This window comes from Achroia grisella, unplaced genomic scaffold (assembly GCF_030625045.1).
Source record: "Achroia grisella isolate CSIRO2021 unplaced genomic scaffold, CSIRO_AGI_Agris_v1 utg1433, whole genome shotgun sequence".
NCBI lineage: Eukaryota > Metazoa > Arthropoda > Insecta > Lepidoptera > Pyralidae > Achroia > Achroia grisella.
Window position 1 is genome coordinate 231,473 of NW_026712632.1, and position 11,017 is coordinate 242,489.

The window sequence follows — 11,017 nt, forward strand, 5'->3', positions numbered from 1 at the left end:
AGTCAAAATGAGTGTCCAGATTCCCTAAGACTATACATATTTTTTTTTCTCTATATAGCAATACATTTATTGCATTTTCCTCGCAATGGTGCACACATCTGTGAGTATTTAATTTTAAGAATCTTGGAGAAGTTATAGACGCTTCAGTTTTTATAGTCGCCTGTCTGAGGTCAAACCTTGAACATATTTTAAAGAAACTATTACATGTGAATGTGGATGGTTATAAAGGTAGAGGAGTCGAAAAAGAGATAGATGTACTGTGTGAAAGATGATATGGTAAGAAAGGGAGTAACTTAGATTGTGGAATGAATTTCCTGCCGAGGTTTTGCCACGAGAATAGAATAGAATAGAAATCATTTATTCAAATAAACTTAATTTTAGCACTTTTGAATAGTCATAACAATTTGTTTTTTATCTACCACTCGTTCGGAAAGCTGTCTCATCACAAGAAGAACGAGCAAGAAACTTGTGTGTTGCTCTTTTAAATAATCCTTGTAAGTTTACAGTTACAAGTCGAAACGTGTGAATACAAACTACCAACAAGCACTAATTTTTTGGGTCAAATAAAATCATGCAATAAGATTAAATCAGATTAAATCAACAAGCAGCACTCGTTCACGAGTATAACGAATGTACCAGCCATCACTGCGCTCGACCATAATTTAGGGAGCCCATTGACCCGGCCCACCACGCCGCCACATGTCTGGACATTTTAGTGAGCATGACTACTCATTCCACACGACCACGTCACAGCTACAAAAATTACTATATGGTAGTTACAGTATTCGCACTTTACATAAGGATGCATGCGGCAATCAATACAAAAGCCGCTACGCTATCATATATCAAGAGAGACTACAGCATGAGGTTGTTCAAGGGTTTATTAAGGTTTTTTAAGAGTCAGTAACGCGCACGTGACACCCCTAGTTTCAGGCGTCCATAGAATACGGTAAACTTTTACCATCAGATGCGCCATATGCTTGTTTACCACCATCATAGTATAAAAAAGAAACGAGATGACTGTGAGCAGGGATGAATGAAAGAGAACATATTACACCGACTGCAAGTGAATGGGATACCGAAGAAGATGATGTTAAAAAATCTTAGTGACAACTGACAGCAGTCCCTGCTGTCAGTTGTCATACAGAAGACAACAGCTCATCTTATCATCCTCCACTGGTGGAAGTCGTGGGAAGTATAAAATATACCTAGTAGTCGCGGACGAAGGCACGTGGAATTCAACCTCCACTGGTGCCCCGCCAGCGTATACCGTCCGCGCAAGCGGGTGCACCATTTCATAATCATCCATTAAAAAGTATAGTTTAAAATCATTTGGCGTTTTTTTTATAGGGCCTGTCAAACCGTGACACTCCACGGCACAATCCAGTAAGTAATTACTAAACAATCTATATATATAAATAAAATTTGAGTGGTCTGTTTGTAATATTGAAATAACCGTTTTTTTACTATATGCATATTAATATAAATACGGTACATTCACCAAAATAAGGTTATTTACAATTTTTGTCTGTCTATCTGTCTGTTTGTATCGGCTAATCTCTTAAGTAGCTGGACCGATTTGACGGCTCTTTTTTTGACAGGTAGCTGAAGTAATAAGGAGTAACCTAGCCTAGGTTACTCCTTTTATTTTAGAAAAATAAAGGTACAAACCACGCGGACGAAATCGAGGGAACAGTTAGTTATTATTAATAAAATTAACAAGCAAAATAAAACATATTTAAATATTTATTCAGTTAAATAAATTAGTTTTTACTCCTAAAATTGTAATATTAAAATTAAATGTAAATTACAAATATAATAGGGAACACCAGGCACAACACATGGCGGCAAATTTGAGATAAAGGCATCACCGCGAGATGCTGAGAAGTATGACTTCATCTCAGCCAGAGGAGTGGGGAAAACCACCAGGTCTTGTATACTTGTATATTTAAAACTGCGCCTACACTTGTAATATACACACATTTGTAATGTACACTTGTAATATTTCTGTCAACACTTGGCACCCTTCCATTAATACCTCTCCACATAACAGATTTAAGTTCAGTGTAAAGTCAGTCCACGTTACGACTCGCGTCGAATGTACGCGTTACTAATAAGCCATGTAGCATACTATCCAATAAACTAACTAATGTACAATAAATAGTACAGTTATTACACTTGTATATACTCACTACCTGCATACTACAATAAACAAATAAATTATGTAACGACACCTCATCACATCATATATAACGCTACAGTGGTTGACGACCTCGGTGGTCTACCGGTCAAGCACACCGCTTGACGACCGATGGTCGCGGGTTCGATTCCTCGCACGGCACAAACATTTGTATTCATGAGTATGATTGTTTGTATCGGTCTGGGTGTTTTCTATGTATAATATGTATGTATTTACAAAAAAAAAAATATCTATGTATATGTATCAGTTATCTAGTACCCATAACACAAGCTCTAGCTAGCTTAAGTTGGGTCTAGATGGCGCTGTGTGAATTGTCCAAGAAAAAGAAAGAAAAGTGGTGAGATGATAACCAACGTGCTATAAAACAATCAATTTGTATGCTTGCTGCAACTTGCTGAGCCGTGTAACGTTACAGTTTATACGAAAAATATGTTTAAAAAATCATTTACTAACTCAAGTTCATTAGTTACTTATAATCATAGATTTATATCGGCAGATGAAAGCATAATATTGGACACAATCCAATATTAACTCCTATACCATGCTGAGAGACTGGTTGTTAATAACCATAGTAATATTAACATCCCGAATACAACTATAATGTGCTCGTCATCCTACTCCCCTCCGATCGATCCCCCGTCCAATTTAAACGGGGATGAAATGGAAATGGAAATTACGACGGCCTGAGCCGAGGTTCGAACCCCTAGCGGTGCCCTCAGACTAAAGTCGTATCCGTCAGGCGGGAGTTGGCCTTCAGCCGCTCCATAAGTCCTTCCGCGGGTTGGAGTGCCATCTGCACTCGTCCCCCTATCGTCCGGTGAAGCTGTAAAGGCCAGCTGCGGCCAACAGCGTTAGAGTAGTCCGAAAAAAAAAAGTCTGCAGAAGAAGCCATTTTTAATCTTTTATTTTCCCGCGCAAATGTAATGCTCACCGGACAATAGGGGGCACAGGTACAGGTGGCACTCCAAACCCGCGAAAAAACTTCAGGAAGGCATGTGCCTATGAATATAAATACGGTACATACACCAAAAAACATTTTTTACAATTTTTGTCTGTATGTCTGTCTGTTTGTTCCGGCTGATCTCTGAAATGGCTGGACCGATTTTGACGGGACTTTTTTTGGCAAGTAGCTAATGTAATAAGGAGTAAGGCTACTTTTATTTTAGAAAAATAAGTTAATTTAAAAAAAAACGTTTTTTACTACATGTAAAAAACGATTATTTCAATATTACAAGAGACACTTCAATTTTATTTATATGTATATATTACACGTACTACCATATGTATTTGATACATACATACTTTTTTGTTTATTGTTAAAGTCTCTGGTCAAATTGAGAATAGATTAATATTTTTTTGCATTTAATATTATTTATGAATTTATAATGTCTTTGTAGAAAATATGTAACTTAAAATTCATAGCGCTGACAATGTTATCTGATTGAACTGAGATTAAGTGCGTAGCGGTTTCTATGTTGATTGTCGCATGCAATGAAAATATAATAAAATCAATATTTATTTAAACGAGCAACACACAAGTTTCTTGCTCATTCTTCATCACAGAGTTTGTATTCCGAATGAGCGGTTGAATAAAAAAACTTGACTATTCAAAAGTGCTTATATTAAGTTTATTTGAATAAAGATTATTTATATTTCTATTTATCTATACCGTGTATGGCAATAGTTGTTCATGCACGGGATTTTCATTTAATGTTAGACATAAACACCTATATAAAAACCTATACATTGTAAATTAACTGGCTTTTAAAAAAAAAGTAATTCAATTGAGTTTCTTGCCAGTTCTTCTCAATTGGATCTATATACCGAACTGGACGGTAGGGAAAAAATAAAATTATAAAATGGCTAAAATGTCCTACATGAATATGTGATTTTTTAATTAAAAATATGATTTTTTTAAAATTTTATATCTTACTGAATATTAAATTAGTTATCATCAAATTTCGACCAATTGGCGACAACTAGTAACTATAGTTAGGTACAATAAATACAGTTATTTGCACCTACAACGGACTTCCGTTTGTGTTTGCTCTGAACAAGCCTTGGTTCAAAGTATGTACAAGGTTGCACTGCGGGTTCTGAATTATGCGAGTTATTTCCTTTAACTAATAATGTGATTGTTGACTGTAGGTTTATAGGATGCTGTGATTATAAAGTGTTATATCTCAATTTGTATCCTAGTTTGATTTTATTGGGGGCTAGCTCACCCGTCGACCTGCCTTCCGCTTCAGATTTCACTTCTTCTGTAGGTGCCATCCCCTGTTGGAGTTTGGCGATCATTATGGCGCTTATTATTTTATCCACAGTGTAAGATTTAACTATATAGAATAGAAAATCATTTATTCAAATAAACTTAATTTAAGCACTTTTGAATAGTCAACAATTTTTTTTGTCTATCGCTTAATCGGTAAGCTATCTCATCACAAGAAGACTAAGCAAGAAACTTGTGTGTTGCTCTTTTAAACAATCCTTGTAAGTTCACATTTTACAAGTCAAACGTGTAAATACAAACTACCAACCAGCACTAATTTATTTAGGCTCAAATATAACAACACAATAAGATTAAATCAGTCGTAGTGATAAGAGCAGACTAGTCCCTACAAGCGGCACCCGTTTACATGTATTACGGATATATAATCTGTCTTATCTGTAGATTTACTATCCCATGGGAACTCTTTAATTTTCCATTATTAAAAGACGTTAATATTGAATTTGTACACCATACAGGGCGTTACAAAACTATTTTTAATATGCACTAAATGAAAAGCAGGTAATTTGAAATTTCCAAATCGGATACTCAATTTTATTCATTTGTATAGATTAAATTATTTTTTTTATTGGGTTGTTTGGGCTATTGTCAGGTGCTTGGACCTGTAGCACTGCGACCTACATAGATCTATTGTGCTCGCCCTTTTTCAGAGTTCACTACCAAGACCCGTCAGGGACAAGAATTGAAGGATATTCTAAGAAATGATGGTTTTTATCTCCTCAGGAAAGAGTGTAAACTTTCTAAAGATATTTCGTTCATATATGAGTGAGCTACAACAAACGGCGGATCCAGGGTGGGTCATGGGGGGTCATGACCCACTCTGAGCTGGTTTCAGGACTTAGGTGGACCACTAATTGAACAGAATGATTTTAATTATATATTTTGTCACCATACAAATTTTATATAACTACCTTCAATATTTAATTAATTTAATATAATATGATAACTATGTATTATTAATATAAATACCTACTTTTTACTTGTATCTATTGTTATCAAAATTAAATAATAAGTTCTTGACTTGACCACAACTACACCCCACAACGTGACCCCCTCCTGGCGCCAAAGTTGGATCCGCCCGTGGATAAAACCATATAGGATTTGTAGTGGCGTTTCCTCTTCAGTTTGGCAAGATCTGCAGATTTTCATTTTCATTAAATCAGATAATGGTATTCGACAGTGTGATAGAATCTATCGGCCATTTGATCAAGAGCTGCCTCGGCGGTGGTGTGGTGGCCATCCACGAGGCGTACATGGACTGCGGGCTGTGGACCGCTCTCATACTCAACGTGTTCTTGGGTTTCGCAGTCAGCTATTGCATGTTTGTAAGTTTCTTTCATCTATTTCAAAGATTCATGATGAGTTATTTGAGTGTTTGGAAAAATGGCGTTTAAGAATTCAATCAGCTTTCGAGGAGCTGGTTCAATTCCTAGACGCCTCATTTTTCCGCTGGCTTACCTGACCTGACCTAACGGTATACGCTGGTGGAGCCCCAGTGGATAATAAGGTGAGCGTAATGAAGTCAGGACATTTCTTCTCCTCTTCTTCAGCATCTGTCAGTTCAGTACTGGACCTATGCCTCCTGTATAATTATCCACCTCCTACAGTCTGCAGCGCATCTTGTCCAGGTCAGTCCTGCCGTCTCCTGGATGCCGTCCGACCATCTGCGTCATCTCATTAGGGATCAGGGCAATTAGCGTGGTGAATTTGCCAAAAAGAACGTATCATGTACTTTCCAGAAGGAACGTATAGATCTAACATAGTATATTGCTGACAATGAGATCGCTAGGACCCTTTACAATTATTTGAGAAAACATATTGGAAATTCACATAATAATAATAACCCTGATCAATTAACACAACGCCGTTTAGTCGCAAGCTAAGCAATTATAAGCAATAAACGACGCAGAAATACTTAAATACATTGTTTTTGTAAATACATGCATAGATCACGTGCATTGCCATCCGGAAGCTTAATATGTCATGCCTCGTATCCTGTAATTTCACTGCCTTATCACCCTTTATCTGAAGTCGATGTGACTGAGATACTGATGCAGACTTATCTGATATTTCAGATATTGGCAGAATCAGCACAGAAAATGTACGGACGAATACAAGTTCCCAAACTGACATACCCAGATTTGGCGCAGGCATCGTTGGAGGCAGGCCCTTGGGAGAGATTAAAGAAATACGCGATGGCTTTTAGGTAAACATATTACAAAAAGGGTAATAGATAGTATTTTTTTTTGTAACTGGACTAATAGTAATAAAATTCCTAGACGATCCATACAACCCCCTCTAATCCCAAGCTAAGCAGAGCTTATGTTATAGGGACTAGACAACTGACAGAAATACTTAAACCTTTTTTTTTATTAATATATAGGTACATAACAATTGCTATCTATCGACGAAACTGCGGCTCGACTGTTTCCAGTTCCTGTTTGGTCGCCGAACAATCAACAGTAGGCTCCCAATTCGAACTCTATTCATTGCCTTATAAAACCTCGTTTAGAGGCGAAATACGTGTCGCAATATGAGTAGACTCAATAACGGTCGGAATTTCATCACCAATAGAGAAGGTCGTAACGCTACCAGTACGGTGGTCAAGTTTCCGCACTGAATGTTTGTGGTCTCACACACGCTAATTGTAGCGGCATTAAACAAAATAATATAAATTTATTGATTAATTTTTATTTATTTAATTTAGGCTAAAAATCGCCTATATTATAAATACCTTATAGACTAACGTATATATGAAATAGTATAATTATCTCTGTTGTCACGGCACTGGCAACCACAATCTGCTACGGTAGCGCTAATATACCACCTCCATCGCCCAGTAATCCTTCTTCATGAAAGTGGGGAGCATCTGCTAAATGAAATGGACTTCATCAAAATAACACGTAATTCAATAAAACAAACAGATACGCAGTGGACGCAATAATAGTGGTGGATCTCTTTGGCTCGTGCTGTGTCTACCAAGTGGTGATTGCTCGGACAATGAAGCAGTTGGTGGAGCAGACGAACGAGGTCAATGATGGAGGGAACCCTTCATTAAGGATGTACATACTGACGTTGATGCTGCCATGTATACTGATCTGCATGATACTCACGCTTAAGTACTTAGCGCCATTTTCACTAGTAGCCGATGCCTTTATTGGTAAGTGTGGGTGATAATCATAGTTCCGAAGAGCAAATAAATGTATTCCTTTTTGTAAAGAAGTGATATATTTTGATAACACAAACTTCTGAATAGTCGTATTTTTTATATTCGGAACGCATACTCATTACAAGAAGAACGAGCAAGAAACTTTATTTAAATTATTAACCGGGTCTTAACACGAATAATTTCTCGACGCTTCGACTAGGTTGCACTAGCCGTGGTCAATACCTTTATTTGCCATAAAATTATCCGTGTTGAGACCCGGTTAATAATTTAAATAATGTATATTAAACACGAAAGTTTAGAATTAAAACTTGTTTTTTGCTCCATTAATAACATTTTGAAGATTTTGTGTTAAAAGATTTTGTGCCGAACTCGAGGCCGACCGAGATCGCGCCGCCGCTGAGTGGGAGCGAGCCGCTGCCGATCGGGACCGTATGGTAGCTAACTTAGAATTAGAGGCTGAATTTGCGGCTATCGATGAAGCTGCCAGCTTTCACTCACAGTCGTTTAGAAGCTCTAGAGTAGAAAATTGGGTATCTCATACTAATGCAGATTATGCCGTCCCAGCACACACCTGCGCCACAAGTGCCTAGTGTTTCCTGCCCAATGCTGGCCACAGACTGCGAACGTCGACTCTGTCGACGCATCTGTCGACTTCGAATCGACCTTATTGTTTATTTCTCTATTCTTTTCACAGTAATTGTAGCATTTGCTACAGTTTACTACGGAACAAAAAATGCGACCAAGAGTCCTCTAGAATTTGCGATCTTCAATAACAACGTGCCTGGACTGTTCGAATTCATTGGCGTTTGCGTCTTCAGTATGGAGGGAGTTGGAGCAACTCTCGCTATAGAGAATAATATGACAGAACCGAAGAAATTTCCTCTCGTCTGTATTGGAGGTAATATTTTTGAAATATTACTACTACACCCGCGACTGCGTCTTTCTTTTGAGAGAAAAAAAACAATATATGTTGCATATAGAGGTGAAACAGTAAAATATGTCCGTACTTCAATTATTGTATTCCCAGATAAAGCAACGCAGTAAATTAGCACTAGGACTACCAACTAGTACTAATTTAATTTAAAATATTCTTTTCAACACAACATTGTATACATGGGAGACTTAATGCCTGATGGCATTCTCTACCAGTCAACCATCGCGCTGTTCAGATATAGTAAGGGGGATAGTAAAATATGTCGATTGATTATTGATACTTTGTAATATCTAGTAATTCAACAGGAATGTCTGTCGTCGTGTCTATGGTAATGATCGTTGGCTTCTTTGGCTATTGGGGCTTTGGAGAGAAAGCGAAATCTCCCGTTACCGTCAACTTCCCGTGGCAACCGTAAGATTCTTCCTTATTTCTTTCAGTTATACTACAAGCTACTGTTTGAGGATTTCGTTTCGTTTTTGATTTTATTTATACACTTTATTATTATTAATAATAATAATATTTCTGGACAATCACACAGCCCCATCTGGTCTGGTCCTAAGCTAAGTAGAGCTTGTATTATGGGTACTAGACAACTGTTAGACTTTTTCTTTGTACCCATAACAGAAACTATGCTTACCTTGGATCCAGATGGCGCTGTGTGAATTGACCAAGGATATTATTATTATTTATCTTTTTTCTCTTTTATTTGGTCTGAAAGAATAAATATTATTATATCTATCTATTTATCTATTTCTTCTGCAGCTTCCCGATCCTCCTAAAAGCATTGATGGCTCTCATGATATACGTGACATTTGCTCTAAACTTTTGGATACCGTTCGAATTGGTCTGGCATTACATCAAGAAGAAGCACAACCCCGACAACTACTACATATGGGAGCGTGTCTACAGAGCCATACACGTTATTGGAATTACGCTGATTGCTTTCACATTTCCTAATATTTCTAAGTTTATTGGCTTGGTAAGTGATATTTATAATTTATTTTTGTACAGACACATATGTACAATATTACTGAAGAACGACGACATCCTACTCTAAAACTGTGTTGCGAATATCGAAGCCCTTCTTCGAGAGACGAACTTCTCAGCATTCCACGTTTTCACCGTGTGTGTGCCGGGTACATCGTGTAGCATAGAGGGAAACTCCGAATAGTTTCCGGGTCTTGTGACTTGGGTGTAGCTTTAAAAGGCCTCATGCCAACGTACGTCAATACGGTAAGTATTCACAGTTCATGTTTCTCTCACTGCCTAGCCAAAAGCTCATGTTTCTCTCTCTACTTAGACATATAAGTAGGAGTCTGCTAGTGCAGCTTCATATACATGTTCTTGTATAGAACTTACTGCGTTTTTTGAAGATTTTCGAGAAATTTCGCTGATATACCTATCGTACCAACTTCGATCGAAATTAAACATTTAGCCATTTTTCATTATTCATTTATTAGTTCGTAATATTTATTAATTTTTATTGTATAATACTATATGGTCTTTATATATTTGTTTCCCATAGTACAGCGAGATAGAAAATATAAAAATTTGAAGATGGGCTGACTGACTTCATGCTCATCAAATCTTCTTTTGTTATCCCAAATGTATCATACCATACTATTATCGTCATCAATGAAACATTATTCTTTCAGCTCGGCTCCTTTTGCCTATCCAACATGGGTTTCATATTCCCTGCATTCATCGAGCTCAGCTTAGTATGGGAGGAACCTGGTCTCGGAACTATGAAGTGGCGTCTTTGGAAGTTCATCATTATCTTAATATTTGGTCTCATTTTATGCTTCGTCGGTACTTACACAAACGCTAAGGAAATGATCAAAGAAGTCTTCTTTCAAAATAAGTAGACTAGCAGTAATTATAGTGATAAAATTGTAATTGAATTAACGTAATTTTCTTTGATTGTATGTATGTTGTTATTTATTTTGTACATGTTTCTTATTTCGGATTTTATATTGTTTTGAATTAAAAATTCACATTGAACCAATACATGGTATTGTTTTATTGTAATCGAAACCATCATAAAAATTGCTTAAACCCATGAGAATTTAAATAAATCCACTATTTTTGAAAGCTCATGTCTTTTTATCTTCACCTTGATTTAAGATCGTCAAATATCTGTCAAAGATCTGATAAAAAGTATTTTGTTGTTTAATTTTATTGATCTCTTGTGTCGTTTGCTGATGTAGTTTTATCAATATTAAAATCATCATCTGCTTTTTCCATATCCCATTTACTTGTGGTCGGCGTAATATGTTTTTCTCTTTCATTCATCCCTGTTCGCAGTCATTGCGCTATTTACTTCCTTTCTTACCATATCATCTTTCACACAGTCGATCCATCTCTTTTTCGGCCTTCCTCTACCCTTATAACCATCCACATTCATATGTAACACCTTACTTAAAATAT

General features: G+C 36.8%; 1 protein-coding gene across 1 annotated transcript; it reads left to right on the forward strand.

The window, feature by feature from the left end:
* Nucleotides 1-1,825: 1,825 nt before the first annotated feature.
* On the forward strand, nt 1,826-10,487 carry LOC131855494 (proton-coupled amino acid transporter-like protein pathetic; the record flags this gene model as incomplete). The annotated part of the gene is made up of 8 exons (XM_059206773.1): nt 1,826-1,929; nt 5,668-5,812; nt 6,563-6,693; nt 7,412-7,647; nt 8,351-8,554; nt 8,896-9,001; nt 9,353-9,569; nt 10,246-10,487. Coding segments are annotated over 8 exons (1,353 nt in total), but the record flags the coding sequence as incomplete, so codon positions are not given.
* Nucleotides 10,488-11,017: the final 530 nt, after the last annotated feature.